This window comes from Lethenteron reissneri, chromosome 60, assembly GCF_015708825.2.
Source record: "Lethenteron reissneri isolate LAM-NWPU_2019-01 chromosome 60, ASM1570882v1, whole genome shotgun sequence".
Taxonomy (NCBI): Eukaryota; Metazoa; Chordata; class Hyperoartia; order Petromyzontiformes; family Petromyzontidae; genus Lethenteron; species Lethenteron reissneri.
The window spans coordinates 166,394-186,557 of record NC_083838.1 but is presented as its reverse complement, the minus strand read 5'-3'; the positions used below and the strand labels follow the sequence as shown (position 1 = coordinate 186,557).

The following is a 20,164-nucleotide window of genomic DNA, read 5'->3' as shown; positions in this document are numbered from 1 at the left end:
GTTACACGTTCAACTAACGTGCATTAACTTTTAATGCGTTGACGTAATTAACATTTTAATTGATGTCACGATGTTCACGTTTTTAAATTTGTTCATCTGTGAAGCGCTCTGTGACAATGCTACCGTGAAGGGCGCCGTACTAACCACCGTTTGGTTGATTGATTGAAATAATAAAACGACATCAGTGCAAAATGTTTGGAAGGTAAGCAGGTCACTGACATGAAGTCCAACAGGGCACCAGCAAATGATGGCCCGCGTCCATAGGTCGTAAAGATGCTGGGGTTATGTGGACAACGATGCCTTTGCAAAACGCTTGACCGTCACACACGGAACAACAGCAGCAACACTAGCAACAATAGCAACAGCAACAATATAAACAAGACCATCAATAGCAACAAGAACAGCAACAACAATAATACCAACAGCAGAAGCAACAGCTGCAATTATCGCAATAACAACAATAGCATCAACAACAGCAATATGAAGACACTGGAGCTAAGCACGTTTAAATCTCTATTGAAAACTAATTTCTCTAGAACTGCTTGCTGCTGCTGTTGTTGTTGTTGTGTTTAGTTTGTTGTCCTGCCCCCGCACCCTGCGATACGCGCGGTTGGCTACGCACGGTGCAAAGGAAGTTCAACAAACACACGGGACCAAGGCGAAGTGGTCACCTTTTTCTAAAACTTCGGACAGCTGCGAGACTCCAACTCCAGGCCAATTACCATCTTTAAATTTCGATTTAAAGCTTTCGTGACTGCAGGGATTCATCTTCTTGGTTCTTTCCGTAAAGTCACGTAGAAGGGAAGTAATAAAATAATAAAAATAAAACATTATAAAACAATTCTCACGACGGCTGCTTACGTTGTGGCCGAAACGTCGTGAGAATTGTTTTATTATGTTTTATTTTTATTATTTTATTACTTCCCTTCTACGTGACTTTACCGAAAGAACCAATAAGATGAATTACCGTCTTGTCCTTCGCCTCCACGCGGATTGGAAGTGGCCCCTTGCTTGCGAGACTTTGCCCAGGTTTAGTTGCTCGAGTACGACTGCCTCCAGCTCCCCAGCAGCAGCAGCAGCGTCCTTCACCAGCCTCCTCCTCCTCCTCCTCCACAGAGGCCGATCTCGACACCGCTGCTTACCGCTCGTCTGCGAATTCCCCTTCGGCTCCACGTCCTCCCGGCACCGCATCAGCTCCGTCTCTTCTCGAGCCCGTGCCGCGCCTGTTTGCCCCCCCGTCCGCCTCTATCCGGCCAAACAGAAGCCGCCTGGACATGCGGTGGCTGCAGGACACGTGGCGCAGCGTGACCCGAGCCAACGCAGACGACTCAACGCGCAAGAAGACGGAGGACATTTTAACTTCACAGCAGGAGGAGCCCTTCGTGCCTGCGAGGCGCACGTGTCGCCACTGAGTCACCCTGGCCAGTGGAGCGAAACGTCGGACATCGTGAAAGCAGAGCAGGAGAACACGATCGGAGAGAGAGAGAGAGAGAGGGCGCGTGTTGTGATATGTTACAGCCCCTGCCATTACCCGCGCGATGTAATTCGCACCACCGCACCGACATTTGCAATCAGACGGCGATCTCTGGAGACGTCGTTAGGCCGGGAAATTCATTATTAAAACGCAGCGGAACGCAGATATCAATTGGCAGCAATTAATCACGGCCGCCGCTGTCTGGAAGCTCCGCTGACAGCCAGAAGACGTGTGTCGGAGTCGGCTACGGGGGTGGGTGGGTGGGTGGTTTTTTTAGTTTTTGGGATGAATGATGGAATCGGTCCTTGGGTCCTCTCAGAAGGCTCTGGACACTTTGCTCCTCCTCAACGCCGCGTTAATGAAACGCGGTGTTGTGGAGGAGACAGAGAGACACAGAGAGCGAGATATCCCGTGTAGATATACACACCGGGTGTTGAGATAGATCGTTATACACCCGGTGTTGGCTTCGTGGTCTGAACGCGTGGGGTAAATGCAGCAGCAGCAGCAACAACAACAACGGACTGGGGCGAGTTTTGGTGAAGTGAACGTTGGACAGCTGTCAGGACCTCATGGCGTGAGCAGAAGATCAATGAAAACTCCCGTCCCCTTCTCTGATCACGGAGCGTTGTAAATTAATAGGAACGCGCTAATTAGCCGCAAAATGAACATCGCCCATTCCTACTTCGCGTGCGTCAGTTGTGTGGGAGCCCCCCACCCCTTATCCCGCCCCCCCCCCTCGATGCCACGATGCCATCGGCGGTGAACGGCACCTCTGGTCGCCTCTTCAATTACGCCACGGCCATTCCTGGCCACTTCTAAGGCCGTGTAGGGACCAGTGAAGCTGCTGCATCATCATCATCATCATTCTAGGCTCCAAACTCAGTGGAATTATTTCTTAATTATACGCGCGCACGTGTGTCAGTGTGCGTGTCAGTGTGTCAGTGTGTCAGTGTGCGTGTCAGTGTGTCAGTGTGCGTGTCAGTGTGTCAGTGTGTGTGTCAGTGTCTCAGTGTGTGTGTCAGTGTGTGCGTAATGAGGAGCGGTGGCGCAGCGGTTAGCGCCACGCTGCGCTACGAACCCGGCGACCCGAGTTCGATTCACGCACACGGCCACCAACACCAGGGACGATTATCTGAACCGGGTGCAGGGTCTTCCCTAGGTCTACTCAGCCTCAAACGATTAACTGGGTGCTATGTGTAAACATCGCCACTCGGGAGACAAAGGCGGCCGGGCGTGGTGTAGGGCACCCACCCCCTCGTGTGCCGTGCCGACTTTAGTAGGTGTTCGCTAACAGCACTTGCCCCAACAGTCTGTTAGGGCTACACGGGGGATCTTTATCTTTGCGTGCTTTCAGGATGACCCAAAAGTCAAGAAATTTAAACAGCGGCATGAAAAATGTCAATGCTTTATTCTCAATAAAGGTAATATAATATATGATGAGCATGCTGATTATCAAAATCGATTTTTCTTATTCTTTACAAAACTCGATGTGCTCTCGATTTTCAGGTTAATCGGAGATTAATAAAACTCAACTCCGTGTCTACGACTGTCGGATCAACCCAAAGGATGAGAATACATCCAATCCGAACGTCAGTCGAGCGTCAAGCGTTCTTCAAAATCAGGCATCCCCCCCACCCCACCACCCCGCACCTACCACACCCCACCTACAACCCCACCCCCCACACACCCACCCACACCCACCACACCCACCCCATCCACCCCACCAATCACACCCCATCCACCCCACCCACCACCCCCCACACCCACCACACCCACCACACTCACCACCCACCCACACCCACCACACCCACTTACCACACCACCACACCCACCCATCCACCCCACCAATCACACCCCATCCACCCCACCCACCACCCCCCACACCCACCACACCCACCACCCCCCGCCCACCACACCCACCCATCCACCCCACCAATCACACCCACCCACTCACCACCCACCCACCCCACCCACCACACCTCACCAATCACACCCCATCCACCACACCCACTCACCACACCCACTCACCACATCCACATCCACCACACCCACCCAACACACCCACCCACCACATCCACTCGCCACCCACCCACCACACCCACCACCCCCACCCACCACACCCACTCACCACCCCCAACCCACCACCCCATCCACCACACCCACCCACCACCCCACCCACCACACCCACTCACCACACCCACCACACCCAACACCCACCACACCCACCCACCACACCCCACCAATCCACGCCGACCAATCACACCCCGGGCCGGTTCAAGGCGTGGGGGCTTTATGGGCTGCAGCCCAGGGGCCTCCAGAGACGAAGTGAAAAGTTGTTTCATTTGTGGATGCTGAATTCTATTTGTTGTTAGCCTCGTAAAACATATGTGTTTATTTTTCTTTCACTTTGTTTTCCTTTGAAAATGTTACTGGTGGGGCCTCACTAGTACCTGTAGCCCTGGGGACTACAACATCTTAATCCGTCCCTGACCATACCCCACCCACCACCCCCACTACCCCCACCACCCCCACCACCCCCACCACCCCACCCACACTACTCACCCCACCCTACCCATCACCCCACCCACATCATCCACACCACCCACCCCACAACACCCACACCACCCACACCACCCTCACCACCCACCCCACACCACCCACCCCAACCACCACCCCACCCACCCCACCCACACTACTCATCCCACCCACACCATCCACACCACCCATCCACACCACCCACCACCCCACCCACCCCACCCACACCACCCACACCACCCACCACATACACCCCACCACCGCACCCCACCCACCACACCCACCCTATCCACCCCACCCCACCCACACCACCCATCCGCACCACCCACCCCACCCACCCCACCCCGCCCCTCTCAACAGTGACTCCCCGCCCCCAGTCTGGAGGATTTCAAAAGATCTCCGAACAATTCACGGCCGGCCACAAGTATGCCCCCGCTGGCTTCGCGCGCGTCGGGCGAGCGGCACCGCACGCGGCGCGTGTCGGTGTCATGTCGACCTCGTGGAGAAGAGCAATGGGGGGTGGGGGAGGGGGGGCGGTTAGCGGCTACGAAAAAAAGGAACAAGACGTGGACAAGCGAAATTGCAGGAACCGGAGCGGCTCCTTTGAAGAGAACCCACGAAGTAACAACCGCCCACGGAATCCAGGAGCGGAGCTGGTCAGAATTTCAAACCGTTGCCATTGCTACACAGGGACCCGTAGATGACACAGAGACCCGTAGACTACACAGAGACCCACAGACACACACAGAGACCCATAGATAACGCAGACACTCATAGACTACACAGAGACCTATATGCTACACAGAGACCCATAGATGACACAGAGACCCATAGACTACACAGAGACCTATATGCTACACAGGGACCCATAGATGACACAGACCCGTAGACTACACAGAGACCCACAGACACACACAGAGACCCATAGATGACACAGAGACCCGTAGACTACACAGAGACCCACAGACACACACAGAGACCCATAGATGACGCAGAGACACATAGACTACACAGAGACCTATAGACTCCACAGAGACCCACAGACACACACAGATACCCATAGATGACGCAGAGACCCATAGACTACACAGAGACCTATATACTACACAGAGACCCATAGACTCACACAGAGACCCATAGACTCACACAGAGACCCGTAGCCTCACATAGAGACCTATAGACTCACACAGAGACCCGTAGACTCACATAGAGACCCGTAGACTTACATAGAGACCCGTAGACTCACATAGAGACCCGTAGACTCACACAGAGACCCATAGACTCACATAGAGACCCGTAGACTCACATAGAGACCCGTAGACTCACATAGAGACCCGTAGACTCACACAGAGACTCGTAGACTCACACAGAGACCCGTAGACTCACACAGAGACCCGTAGACTCACACAGAGGCCCATAGACTCACACAGAGACCCGTAGACTCACATAGAGACCCGTAGAATCACAGAGATACACATCACGGTTGGGACCGGCAAGTTTGGAGATTGCAGGCGGGGGGGGGTCCGTGGGAGTTGTGAGGGGGTGGAGGGGCCCCCCAGAATATTGTAATCAGCAAGAGTTCCCCTGACACCCCCCCCGCCCCTCTCAGTCAAGGCGCATCAACCCCCACCACGTCAGCTCCTCCGGTGGTCATCCTCGCAGCTGCAGCAGCGGCGGCGGCGGCTTCTGGCTCAGACATCGAAACAAAGACGGTGGTCACCGCATCATCGTCGGCGTCATCATCATCATCGGTGTCATCATCATCATCGGCGTCATTATTGACGTCATCATCATCATCATTGTCGTCGTCAGCATCATCGTCGTCGTTGTCATCATCGTCGTCGTTATCGTCGTCGTCGTCATCATCATTGTCATCATCATTGTTGTCATCATCGTCGTCATCATCATCATCATTGTCGTCGTCATCATCGTCATCATCGTCGTCATTGTCATCATTGTCATCATCGTCGTCGTTATCGTCGTCGTCGTCATCATCATCGTCATCATTATTGTTGTCATCATCGTCGTCATCATCATCATCATTGTCGTCGTCATCATCGTCATCATCGTCGTCATTGTCATCATTGTCATCATCTTCGTCGTTATCGTCGTCGTCGTCGTCATCATCATCGTCATCATCATTGTTGTCATCATCGTCGTCATCATCGTCATCATCGTCATCATCATTGTCGTCGTCATCATCATCATCATTGTCGTCGTCATCATCGTCATCATCGTCGTCATTGTCATCATTGTCATCATCGTCGTCGTTATAGTCGTCGTCGTCATCATCATCGTCATCATCATTGTTGTCATCATCGTCGTCATCATCATCATCATAATTGTCGTCGTCATCATCGTCGTCATTGTCATCATTGTCATCATCGTCGTCGTTATCGTCGTCGTCGTCATCATCATCGTCATCATCATTGTTGTCATCGTCGTCATCATCATCATCATCGTCGTCATCATCGTCATCATCGTCGTCATTGTCATCATCGTCGTCGTTATAGTCGTCGTCGTCATCATCATCGTCATCATCATTGTCATCATCATTGTCGTCATCATCGTCGTCATCATCATCATCATTGTCGTCATCATCATTGTTGTCATCATCGTCGTCATCATCATCATCATTGTCATCATTGTCGTCATCATCGTCATCATCATCATCATCGTCATCATCATTGTCGTCATCATCATCATCATCATTGTCGTCATCATCGTCATCATCATCGTCATCATCATTGTCGTCATCATCATTGTTGTCGTCGTCGTCACTACGTGGCGAACTCAGATGCCGCTTCCTGCGGCCGTCTGGGAACGCGCTCTGCCTTCCGATATTAGGAAGCCCCTGGGGAGCGATGATGATGCACTTTTACATCATCATCATCGAGATTAACGAACTCGTTTGTTTAGAACTCAGTTTTGTCTTTGGTTTGTTGTCCTTCCCACCGCATCTACCTCCGACTAGCACGGTTGGCTACGTAGGGGGCAAAATAAGTAAAAAAACAACACCTACAAAAAACACGACCACTTTTATTTTGCCAGGTCAGGCCCCCTGAGCTGTGTAGCTCTTTTTCAGAAGCGACCTGGCCACAAACGATAGCTCAACGAAGTGGCTCTTCATGTGGAAATGTATAGCAGCCAAATAAATTTCGATTTAAAGCTTTCGTGACTGCAGGGATTCATCTTCTTGGTTCTTTCGGTAAAGTCACGTAGAAAGGAAGTAATAAAATAAAAAAAATAAAAACATAATAAAATAATTCTCACGACGTTTCGGTCACAACGCAAGCAGCCGTCCTCAGGTGAAGACCAGGTCTGTCGGGGAGACAGCGCCGAAACGTCGTGAGAATTATTTTATTATGTTTTCTTTTTATTATTTTATTACTTCCCTTCTACATGACTTTACCGAAAGAATCAAGAAGAAGCAGCCAAATACTCTAAAAGCGTATCTATAAATGTAGAGAGAAGACCCGGAGAAAAATCCACGCGACCACGTGGAGAGAGAGAGACACGCAGACTCCAAATATACAGCAGCAGCAGGCGTCAGGGTCGGGATCGAACCCACGACCTCCTGTACACGAGGCGAGGCAGTTCACGACGGGTCTCTGTGTGTGTATCTGTGTGTGTGTGTCTCTGTGTGTCTGTGTGTCTGTGTGTGCCATATTTTCTGTCCGTCTGCTACAGCAGAGGTGTAGGGAATTCCAAAAAGACCTACATCTCTGCTTTATTGACCTGGTCAAGGCCTATGATACCATCAGTAGGACTGGGCTCTGGGTTGTTCTTCGTGCTTTCGGAGTCCCTGACCCTCTGCTCACGATCATTAAGGACCTTCATGATGGTGAGCGGGCCCGGGTAAAACTACGTGGCCGGGAGTCGGAGCCTTTCCCTGTACACCTTGGGGTGCGACAGGGATGTCCTCTGGCTCCCACATTATTTAACATCTATTTTGACCGCGTAGTTCGTGAAGCCTTCAATAGCTGTACCGGGGGAATTTCCATTTGGTACAGATATAATGGGAGGCTGATCGACGCCCGGGTGCGATCAAGGGATGGCTCCCTATTGGTCAACCATGTTATGTATGCCGATGATTTGGTAATACCTGCTCATTCAGAAGAGGAGTTGGAGACGCTGCTGCTGAGACTGGAGCGTGCCACTAAGAGGTGGGGCCTTACCATCAGCCCCACCAAAACTAAGCACCTGCCTGGGTATTTTGTACCATCGGACACTCCACCCCCACAACTCCCAATTGGTGATGGGGCAGTTGTGGAGAGAGTGGAGAGTTTCCCATACCTGGGCAGTGTGCTTATGACCGGCTCCAGTCTATCAGCAGAGGTCTCACTCCGAATCAGTCGAGCGGCAATATCTTTTCATCGGTTGCGTAACGCTGTGTGGAAGCTACCTGGTCTGTCGCTCCGCACGAAGCTTCAGGTCTTCTCGGCCACGGTCATTCCCTCCCTTCTCTACGCTTGCGAGACGTGGACCCCCCTGGTGGAGCATCTTCGCCGGTTGGAAACATTTAGGCTGGCCTGCCTACGATCCATCCTGGGTTTAACCAGGCTGGATTGTGTGAGGAGCTCACAAATCCTTGAAAGATCTGGGCAAAGTCCCATCAGTGAGCTCCTCCGGCAGGCAAGGCTGCGTTGGCTGGGTCATGTAGCCCGCATGCCCAGCCACCGCATGCCTAAACAGCTTTTGTTCGGCCGGATCGAGGGGGCTAGACGGGCGCGGCACGGGCTGGAGAAGAGATGGAGTGATGTGGTACAGGAGGACGTGGAGCTGAGTGGACTTGCCGATGACTGGTACCAGCGGTGTCAAGATCGGCCTCAGTGGAGGAGGCTCGTGAAGGACGCTACTGGGCAGTTGGAGGCAGTCGCCCTCCAACAACAACGGAGGGCGGAGGAGCGACGCTCACAACAACGAGCGGAGCGCCGGGTGGCTAAAGCACAGCAAGTTGGCACAGTAGGGGGCACAGGTGGTGCATCAGCCAGTCATCTCGGTCATCTCGGTCAGTCGACCCGTGGCACCTGCTGGGTCTGCCCCGTGACCTCCTGCCAGCGGGCTTTCGACACTTCACGTGGCCTCAAGGTGCACTTGGCCTGGCACAAGCATTGTGGTGACGTCACCGCCACTTAGTGGCGAATGGCGGTTGTTGTTGTTGTTGTGTGTGTGTGTCTGTGTGTATGGCTGTGTGTGTGTGTGTCTGTGTGTGTGTCTGTGTGTGTGTGTCTGTGTGTGTGTCTGTGTGTGTGTGTGATAGCCCAGCAGCCAGGCGCAAACCCTGCCCATGCTGCGCTCACATCTGGCGCCCAGAGCTCCGTGCAGAGAGCAAGATTTATACTCCAGGCCGTCGCGATTACATCTCAGTTCCTGCGTGCCGGAGGTAGCACGCACCACATGTCTCCGTGTCTCCCAGTGGCTGCTGCTTCTTCTATTTCCCCGGTGTGTTTGTGTCTGTGTGTGTGTGTCTGTATGTGTGTGTGTCTGTGTGTGTGTGTCTGTGTGTGTGTGTCTGTGTGTGTGTGTCTGTGTGTGTGTCCAACAACAACGGAGGGCGGAGGAGCGACGCTCACAACAACGAGCGGAGCGCCGGGTGGCTAAAGCACAGCAAGTTGGCACAGTAGGGGGCACAGGTGGTGCATCAGCCAGTCATCTCGGTCATCTCGGTCAGTCGACCAGTGGCACCTGGGTCTGCCCCGTGACCTCCTGCCAGCGGGCTTTCGACACTTCACGTGGCCTCAAGGTGCACTTGGCCTGGCACAAGCATCGTGGTGACGTCACCGCCACTTAGTGGCGAATGGCGGTTGTTGTTGTTGTTGTGTCTGTGTGTGTCTGTGTGTGTGTCTGTGTGTGTATCTGTGTGTGTGTGTGCCTGTGCGTGCACGCGCGGAGTTGTGCGGCGAGGGGTGGTGCCTGTTGGCGTGCGGACACCACGACGAACCCGGCCACTCAGGTTCGACTCCCCCTCACGGTCACCAACACCAGCGACGATTATCCGAACCCCCCCCCCCCCCCCACTAGGTGGACTCAGTGTCAAATGAGTAGCTGGCGCGGTGTGCGGTAAACATCGCCACCGCGGGAGACAAAGGCGGCCGGGCGTGGTGCCAGCCACCCACCCCATTTGTGTTCCGTTGTGGCTTTCGTAGGCGCTGCTCGCTAACAGCACTTGCCCTAACAGACTGTTCAGGCTACACGGGGGATCTTTGTCTTCGTGTGTGTGCGTGGGTCGAGGGTGACGTGTGTGTGTGTGGATATCCATCATGAGACCGCCGGATCCATTGGTGAAAGGCAACATCCCATCTGCCGCTGATGCCGAGTTCGACGCGCGGACATTGAAGCGGACCGATTGCAGCGGAAGCTTTGCCAGCGACTCCGCACGCACCACTCGGGCACCGGGGAAGACAGAAAATAAGACAAAAGCGAATGGTGCTAAGTAGCTCAAGGGGGGGGGGGGTCACAGGGGAAATCGGCGTGCGTGAAATGAAAATATATAAATATATAATGTCCAGTGTGTGGTGTGTGTTGTTCTTCCCGCAGACCTCCGATTAGCACGGTTCGCTACGTACGGTGCGAAAGAAGTTCAACGTACATCCTGCACATAGGGGCCGTCCATAAATGACGTCACGCGATTTTGGACGAATTTTGACCCCCCCCCCCTCGTCACACGTCGTCACAAAGGTCTGACCTCCCTTCCCCTGGGTGCGTGACGTCATTTATGGACGGCCCCATACGCGAGACCAATTTATAAAAAAATCTACCGCGTCATCGCGCTAACTATAGTGACGTCACGCGCGCCCCCCCCTCCCACACGGTCGTCACTTTTGGCGGGAAAAATCACGGGCACGTGGACGTCACTTCCGATTTTCCGATATATTTATTTATATTTTAAAATCTCCGCAACTCCCTGTTGCGGTATAAATTGTGGGCAGCGTTTTCTGGATTATGATGATAATGATGCATGGCTTATCGAGTTGTTTAATCAGATTTTGGGCTAATAAAATAAAAATTAAGATGTTTCCACTGATCTATGTTATAAATGTAATTTCTGTACGATTCCAATTATTTTTATAGTCAAAATCGCCAAATCTGCGGAGCTCCGCTGCAAATGCAGGGAGAGACGAGAGGTGAGGCAGCGACGAGCTCAGCCTCCCCTCTGATTGCGCAACCCCTCAGACACTGGATGGAGCGTGCAGGGCAATAAGCGCGTGCCTGTTACTATCTCTCTGTGTGTGTGTGTCACCAATGTAATGTTTGTAGACCCCTTCATTACTCGCCTAAATCTGGCACGTCACTGGCGCCGCTGCTGGCGATGCGTGGAGTCATTTCCGGCGGGTGACGTCACAAAGACCACCAACTTCGCGTGTGACGTTGGCCACCCCCCTCCCTCCCTCCTCCTGCCGTCGAGTGCATCACGACTGCCTCGTGCGTGACACATCGTGCCCACGCTCTGCGCTGGCATCGACACAATCACGGGGCAGCTCACGCGTTGTTGGTGTTGTTGGTGGTGTTGTTGTTGGTGTTGTTGTTGGTGTTATTGTTGGTGGTGTTGTTGGTGTTGTTGTTGGTGTTGTTGTTGGTGTTGTTGATGTTGTTGGTGTTGTTGTTGTTGGTGTTGTTGGTGTTGTTGTTGGTGTTATTGTTGGTGGTGTTGTTGGTGTCGTTGGTGTTGGTGTTGTTGGTGTTGTTGGTGTGTTGTTGGTGTTGTTGGTGTAGGTGTTGTTGGTGTTGTTGGTGTTGTTGTTGGTGTTGGTGTTGTTGGTGTTGTTGTTGGTGTTGTTGTTGGTGTTGTTGGTGTTGGTGTTGTTGGTGTTGTTGTTGGTGTTGTTGTTGGTGTTGTTGGTGTTGTTGGTGTTGTTGTTGGTGTTGTTGTTGGTGTTGTTGGTGTTGTTGTTGGTGTTGTTGGTGTTGTTGGTGTTGTTGTTGTTGGTGTTGTTGGTGTTGTTGTTGTTGGTGTTGTTGTTGGTGTTGTTGGTGTTGTTGTTTTTGGTGTTGTTGGTGTTGTTGTTGGTGTTGTTGTTGTTGGTGTTGTTGTTGGTGGTGTTGTTGGTGTTGTTGGTGTTGGTGTTGTTGTTGGTGTTGTTGGTGTTGTTGGTGTTGTTGTTGTTGGTGTTGTTGTTGGTGTTGTTGGTGTTGTTGTTGTTGGTGTTGTTGTTGGTGTTGTTGGTGTTGTTGTTGTTGGTGTTGTTGTTGGTGCTGTTGGTGTGTTGTGTTGGTGTTGTTGGTGTTGGTGTTGGTGGTGTTGTTGTTGGTGTTGTTGTTGGTGTGTGTGTTGTTGTTGGTTGGTGTTGGTTGTTGGTGTTGGTGTTGTTGTTGGTGTTGTTGTTGGTGTTGGTGTTGTTGTGGTGTTGGTGTTGTTGTTGGTGTTGTTGTTGGTGTTGGTGTTGTTGTTGGTGTTGGTGTTGTGTTGTTGGTGTTGTTGTTGGTGTTGTTGTTGGTGGTGTTGTTGTTGGTGTTGTTGTTGGTGGTGTTGTTGTTGGTGGTGGTTGTTGTTGGTGTTGTTGTTGGTGGTGTTGGTGTTGTTGTTGGTGGTGTGTTGTTGTTGTTGTTGTTGTTGGTGTTGTTGTTGTTGGTGTTGTTGTTGTTGGTGTTGTTGTTGGTGGTGTTGTTGTTGTTGTTGGTGGTGTTGTTGTTGGTGTTGTTGTTGTTGTTGCTGCCTGAGAGAGAGATGGAGAGGTCCTGAACGAGACGAGAGGAGGGAGAGGGAAGATCTCAGGCCGCGTTGTTTGTTCTCCATAAATGACGTCACGCACCTGGGGGGGGGGTTAGACATGTGTGACAATGTGTTACGAGGGGGGGGGGGTTGAGAAATAAATATAGACAACACGTTCTACTTAATTAAATAGACTTTTTAATAAATGTTTTCTCCTACAACATCAGAGTGCAGCGCCATATTAAATACGCACTACAATGACAATAGTTTAAAGCGATTTTTTGGGGGGGGGGGGGGCAGAGCTTTGTGACGTCATATTTGAGGGGGGGGGTGTGACTTTTTGTGACGCCGTGTGACGAAGAGGGGGGGGGGGGTAAAAAATTGTCCAAAATCGCGTGACGTCATTTATGGACGGCCCCAAGGTGGCGAGATGCGAACTACCTCGAGTCGAAGTCGTGGGTTCCATCCCCAGCCCGACTGACGCCCGCTGTATATCCACTGCAACACACACGCACGGTGTGTCCTCCTCGTTGTGTGCTTCAGTGACACTCCTTTACTCAGCGGCTGTGTCGGGTGGTGGCGGGTTCAACGACACATTTATATTTGCGCGACCTCACACAAACTCACCCCCCTCCCCACCTGTGCGTTAACATTGTTGCACCGTCCTAGAGACTCAGAACGGCTCCGCCCGCACGTGTCATTAAGACGCGCAGCCTTGTCCGAAACGTCGCCTATTGTGTCTCTGTGTTTAAAAACACACAAAGATCCCCCCGTGTAGCCTTAACAGACTGTAGGGGCAAGTGCTGTTAGCGAGCACCTATAAAGGCCGGCACGACACACGAGGGGGTGGGTGGGCAAACACCACGCCCGGCCGCCTTTGTCTCCCCAGTGGCGATGTTTACATATCGCACTAGGTACTCATTAGAGGCTGAGTCGAACAAGGGGAGGCCCAGGACCGGTTCAGATAATCGTCACGATAATCGTATCGTCCATTAATGTATATGTATCTCTATTGGTCTCTATACGGGTCTCGATGGATCTCGGTGGGTCTCTACAGAACTCCATGGGTGTCTATCGGTCTCTGTGGGTCTCCATGGACATTTTTGGGTCTCGATGGATCTCAACGCTTCTCTATGGATCTCTATTGGTCTCGATGAATCTTTATCGGTCTCTATGGGTCAATAATGATCAGAATGTTTACTTATCCTGGAGAAATCCGATGAGCTACGAAGCTCTTTTTCACAGATGTCGTCCGGTAGGGACACGTGGCCAGCGCGCCACGACAGCCGTGGCAGAGAGGCGAGCCAGCGGATGTGAGCTCGTTTTGTGGAGATGCAGCGATGACTTTGGTCCACGTTGCAGGTAGGCAGCCGGTAGGCAGGAGGTAGGCAGGAGGTAGGCAGGAGGTAGGCAGCTGCATGGATTTCTGGTTGCATCGCAGGATCGTGAGAGGGAGCGGCAGCATGTGTGTTGGACTTCCTTCGCACCGTACGTAGCCAACCGTGCTAATCGCAGGTGCGGTGTTGAGTATGGGCAGTGTTAGTCTGTGTGCAGTGTGTGTGTTGGACTTCCTTCGCACCGTACGTAGCCAACCGTGCTAATCGCAGGTGCGGTGTTGAGTCTATGGGCAGTGTTAGTCGATGTGCAGTGTGTGTGTTGAACTTCTTTCGCACCGTACGTAGTCAACCGTCGGAGGTGCGGTGGGTATTGCAGCCTTGGGGAGAGAGGAGAGGCCTTCATCCAGCAGTGGATGGACCACGGCAAAATGACTGCGATGATGATTACGGTGACGACGACGACGATTACAATGGAAGCATTAAACAAAAACGCAGCACGTGTGACGGCTTAGAGAGGGGTGGCTTTAAAGCCAGTTGTAAAATATGAAATAAAAATCTCTATTTTTTGTTATACTTTAGCAATTACGAATGACGCAGTCGCGTTCCTAGCGTTACGAGTCACGGGGGACGTCATTAACTCTCTGGTGACACATTTTTAAAATTAACACGCGCACACCAACAATTGGAGGGGGAGAAACACAGACGCGCCACCCCCCCCCCCCCCCCCCCACGTGAAGCCACATTCGTGACAGGACAAATTAATCGGGACGCCGGGATTAATTAATTGACAGCTTGTGCTCAGCCGTCAGCGACGCACAATTAGGAGGCTTTCTCAGATTTATTTTAGCAATTACCACAGCCGACGACCGATGGAAGAAAGAAGGGAGCAGAATTGAGCAGAGAAACGTTACAAATAATGTCGACACGAGGAGACGAGAGGCGCTCTCGCAAACAACAACAGCAGCGGCGGCGGCGGCGGCACGGTTTAACGCCGTAGCAAGCTTGCGCGGCCAATATTATTCGTAATAAAGGTTTTTTTGGGTGAGATCGCGTAAAGTGTCAATGTGTCGTGATGCATCCACCATCCGACACAGCCTGTGAGGTTTGTCACGTATACAACGCGGAAATTAGTGACCACTTGAGCCCACCGGTGTGTTGGAGAGGCAATCGAATTGTAAATGTTGCGGGTTGACTCTCCAACACAGCGGTGGGCTCAAGTGGTCACTCATTGGCGCGTTGTACTGGTTGGAACCTCCTGGTTACACCAGCCCATAGGGGATTATTGTGTCCGTCCGTCCGTCGTGCAGGGAGGGGCTGGGTGGGGAGGGAGGGGCTGGGTAGGGAGGGGTGGGTGGGGAGGGGCTGGGTGGGGAGGGGTTGGTCACCCTGTGGTGCCCTTATAAAACTCAACGTTTAACCTACTCACGCCGGATTGTGCCTGCCCTCACAGTCGGCCATATTTGCGGAATACACCACGCCGCCGTTGACCCTGCAGGCCATTGACCGAGCAACCCGACGCTCCTACCAGCTCCCTCCGCAGGAATGTGTTTCACGTGACAAACCTCACCGACTGTGTCGGGTGGTGGAGGGTCACGACACACTCACACGTTACGCGATCTAACCCAACAACCTTTCTAATGAACAACAACACAACAACGGGGCCGTCTGGAACGCTCTTCCTTTCGAAATAAACTGAGCACGTGTTCTTATTTTACCTGATAGGCCCCACTGAGCCAGAGAGCTCTTTTCTTAGCAGAAGCTACCTGGCCATCGCTAATGGTAGCTCAACGAAGTGGATTATCATCATCATCATCGTCGCCCTCGTCATGTGGAAATGTATAGCAGCCAAACTCTCTAAACGCGTGACGTTGATTCTTAAAGTGGAGGGGAAAACCCGGAGGGACCGGGAGAAAGATCCACGCGACCACGGGGAGAGAGACACGCGGACTCAAAATATACAGCAGCAGGAGGCGTCGGCAGGGTCGGGATCGAACCCACTACCTCCTGTATACCAGGCGAGGGAGTTCACATCTCCTAGCCACTGTGATGATGATGAGAGAAAGAGACATAGCCTCCAAATATACAGCAGCAGCAGGCGTCATGGTCGGGATGCAACCCACGACCTCCTGCATACCAGGCGAGGTAGTCAACATCTCTTAGCCACTGTGATGATGATGAGAGAGAAAGAGACGCAGACTCCAAATACACAGCAGCAGGCGTCGCCAGGGACGGGATCCACCCACGACCTCCTGCCTACCAGGCGAGGTAATCAACATCTCAAAGCCACTGTGATGATGATGAGAGAGAGACACGCAAACTCAAAATATACAGCAGGCGTCAGGGACGGGATCCAACTCACGACCTCCTGCCTACCAGGCGAGGTAGTCAACATCTCAAAGCCACTGTGATGATGATGAGAGAGAGACACGCAAACTCAAAATATACAGCAGGCGTCAGGGACGGGATCCAACCCACGACCTCCTGCCTACCAGGCGAGGTAGTCAACATCTCCTGGCCACCGTGTGGGTCGATTACATCACCCGCCTGGCTCTGGCGCGTTAGAGCCGCTACCGCTGCCGGGTAGCTGTGTGCAGTGGCAGCAGCTGTTCGGGGAGAGGGCGAGCAGGCTGTTTGTGTTGACTGTTGGCACTGCGAAGCAAGGTTAATTATCAATAACGCCCTCGGGGACACGTGGAATGCTGAGCCTGCCAGAGCCACTTGAAGCCCCACGCTGCTCACCTTGCTGCACCGCTTCACCACGGCAGTGGCGGCGCTGGCGGATTGTGGAGGGGGGGGGGGCCTAAGCAGATATTATTTTTGGCAGCCCCCCCCACGCCCACCCGACTGCCCGCATCCCCCTCGTGAACGCTCCCGTGAACAGCAGCCCGCAGGAGGACCAGCGTGGTGAAGTTGGGTGGCGAGAGGGTGCCCGCAGTGGCTATGAGATGTTGACTACTTCGCCTGGTATGCAGGAGGTCGTGGGTTCGATCCGGACTCTGACGCCTGCTGCTGTACATTTGGAGTTTGCGTGTCTCTCTCATCATCACGGTGGCTAGGAGATGTTGACTGCCTCGCCTGGTTTACAGGAGGTCGTGGGTTGGATCCCAACCCTGACGCCTGCTGTTGTGTATTTGGAGTTTGTGGTGTCTCTCTCCCCGTGGTCGCGTGGATTTTTCTCCGGATCCTGCGGTTGTTTTCTCCACATTTAGAATCTACGTCACGCGTTTAAAGTATTTGACTACTGCTATAAATGTCCACATGATGATGAGGCCAATTTGGTTGAGCCATCGTTTGTGGCCAGGTCGCTTCTGAAAAAGAGCTACATAGCTCAGTGGGCCTTACCTGGTAAAATAAAAAAATGTTGTTGGGACTACCAACAATTGCCTGAGCTCTGCGGTCCACTATATATTAAGGTGTTATTGGCCCAATTAACGACGAGTGATTTCATGTGGGAAGAAACCGGTGCACCCGGAGAAAACCCATCCATGATGCTGGGACAGATGGATATATCTGTGCGGTGACCCACCAACCCTCGCTGCCGCTGCTGCTGCTTCCACAGCATCAGTGGATTACAGACAGCCACGTGCAGCAGAGCCACCGCCACCACCACAACCATCAACGCCACCACCACCACCGCCACCATCACCACACCGCCACCACCACCACCATCACCGCCACCATCACCACCACCGCCACCATCACAACCATCAACGCCACCATCACCACCACCACCGCCACCATCACCGGCCACCTCCACTGCAGCCGTCGCCACCACCACTGCCACCACCGCCACCACCGTCACCACTACCACCACCACCGTCATTGCTACCACCACCACCGCTACCGCCACCACCCCCACCATCACCCCCACCACCACCACCCCCACCGCCACCACCACCACCACGCCACTGCATACCGGGCGAGGTAGTTAACATCTCCTAGCCACCGTGATGATGATGATGAGAGAGAGAGAGACGCAAACTCCAAATATACAGCAGCAGGCGTCAAGGTCGGGATCGAACCCACGTCCTCCTGCACACCAGGCGAGGTAGTCAACATCTCCCAGCCACCGCGGCGCCCCCACATCGACAGCAGTAGCATCGTCCAGCTTGGACTTGATTTGTTTCTAATCTACGGGGCCCCTGTTGTTATTGTTTTGGTCTGAAGGGTTTCCTCTCGCGTGCTGCTGCCACTGCCCTCTGCCGCACTCACCGCGGAGCCCCTTTGCCCTGCACACCCCCGCCCCCCGGTCCCTCCTCCGGACGGTTCAGGCCTCACCATCACAATCGCGGTCCTGGCTCTGAAGATCCTGCTGGTGAGCATCCTGGGACACGTGGACAAGACCGGCCGGGCGGCCAGGCGGGCCCGCACGCGTGCGTTACGTGCGGTACGTGTCGGGTACGGTGTGGTATGGTGTGGTATGGTGTGGTACGGTGTGGTACGGTGTGGTATGGTGTGGTACGGTGTGGTATGGTGTGGTACGGTGTGGTACGGTGTGGTACGGTGTGGTATGGTGTGGTACGGTGTGGTACGGTGTGGTATGGTGTGGTACGGTGCAGTGCATGCGGTATGTTGCAGTACGGTGCGCGCTGTGCGGCACACGTCGGGGGGAGGAGGAGGGGTGATTGAGTCGTGGTGCAAATGATGCAAAGTTAAAGGCGCAGCCCCTGCAAATTTCTTGTTCACGGCACTACCAGCGGTCAGTGGTTACAACCATGTGCAATGTAATAAGCACACTCGGGTTTGATGAAACAAAGTAGTCGGCGCCCCGTGCTAATTTGGTCTAGATTATTATTTCAAAAAAAACCTGCCACATGTATCGCACCCCAGAGAGGGCACCACGCACCACAGGAGATGCGTGGTGCCCCCCCCCCCCAGGGGATGCGTGGTGCCCCCCCCCAGGGGATTGCGTGGTGCCCCCCCCCCCAGGGGATGCGTGGTGTCCCCCCCCCCAGGGGATGCGTGTGCCCCCCCCCCCAGGGGATGCGTGGTGCCCCCCCCCAGGGGATGCGTGGTGCCCCCCCAGGGGATGCGTGGTGCCCCCCCCCCAGGGATGCGTGGTGCCCCCCCAGGGGATGCGTGGTGCCCCCCCCCAGGAGATGCGTGATGCCCCCCCCCAGGAGATGCGTGATGCCCCCCCCCCAGGGGATGCGTGATGCCCCCCCCCCAGGGGATGCGTGGTGCCCCCCCCCAGGGGTGTGGTGCCCCCCCCCCCAGGAGATGCGTGATGCCCCCCCCCAGGAGATGCGTGATGCCCCCCCCCCAGGGGATGCGTGATGCCCCCCCCCCCAGGAGATGCGTGATGCCCCCCCCCCAGGGGATGCGTGGTGCCCCCCCCCAGGAGATGCGTGATGCCCCCCCCCCAGGGGATGCGTGATGCCCCCCCCCCAGGGGATGCGTGGTGCCCCCCCCCCAGGGGATGCGTGGTGCCCCCCCCCCAGGGGATGCGTGGTGCCCCCCCCCCCAGGGGATGCGTGGTGCCCCCCCCCAGGGGATGCGTGGTGCCCCCCCCCAGGGGATGCGTGATGCCCCCCCCCCAGGGGATGCGTGGTGCCCCCCCCAGGAGATGCGTGATGCCCCCCCCCCAGGGATGCGTGGTGCCCCCCCCCCAGGGATGCGTGGTGCCCCCCCCCCAGGGGATGCGTGGTGCCCCCCCCAGGAGATGCGCTGATGCTCCCCCCCCAGGGGTGCGTGGTGCCACCCCCCCCAGGGGATGCGTGTTGCCCCCCCCCCCAGGAGATGCGTGAGGCCCCCCCCCCCAGTGGGATGCGTGGTGTCCCCCCCCCCAGGAGATGCGTGATGCCCCCCCCCCAGGTGGGATGCGTGGTGCCCCCCCCAGGGGATGCGTGGTGCCCCACCCCAGGAGATGCGTGATGCCCCCCACCCCAGGAGATGCGTGGTGCCCCCCCCCAGGAGATGCGTGGTGCCCCCCCCCAGGGAATGCGTAGTGCCCCCCCCCAGGAGATGAGTGGTGCCCCCCCCCAGGGATGAGTGGTGCCCCCCCCCCAGGAGATGCGTGGTGCCCCCCCCAGGGTGCGTGGTGCCCCCCCCCAGGAGATGCGTGATGCCCCCCCCCTCAGGGATGATGGTGCCCCCCCCCCAGGAGATGCGTGATGCCCCCCCCCCAGGAGATGAGTGGTGCCCCCCCCCAGAGATGTGTGAGCC

At 54.5% G+C, this 20,164-nt stretch overlaps 1 protein-coding gene across 1 annotated transcript in view; it reads left to right on the top strand.

Moving 5' to 3' along the window:
• Window positions 1-191: 191 nt before the first annotated feature.
• Window positions 192-20,164, top strand: part of LOC133357819 (lipopolysaccharide-binding protein-like) — a 27,893-nt gene continuing 7,920 nt past the window's right edge. Inside the window, 3 exon segments of the mRNA XM_061575960.1 lie at window positions 192-202; window positions 1,262-1,395; window positions 18,271-18,358. Coding sequence (XP_061431944.1) covers window positions 192-202; window positions 1,262-1,395; window positions 18,271-18,358 — 233 coding nt within the window.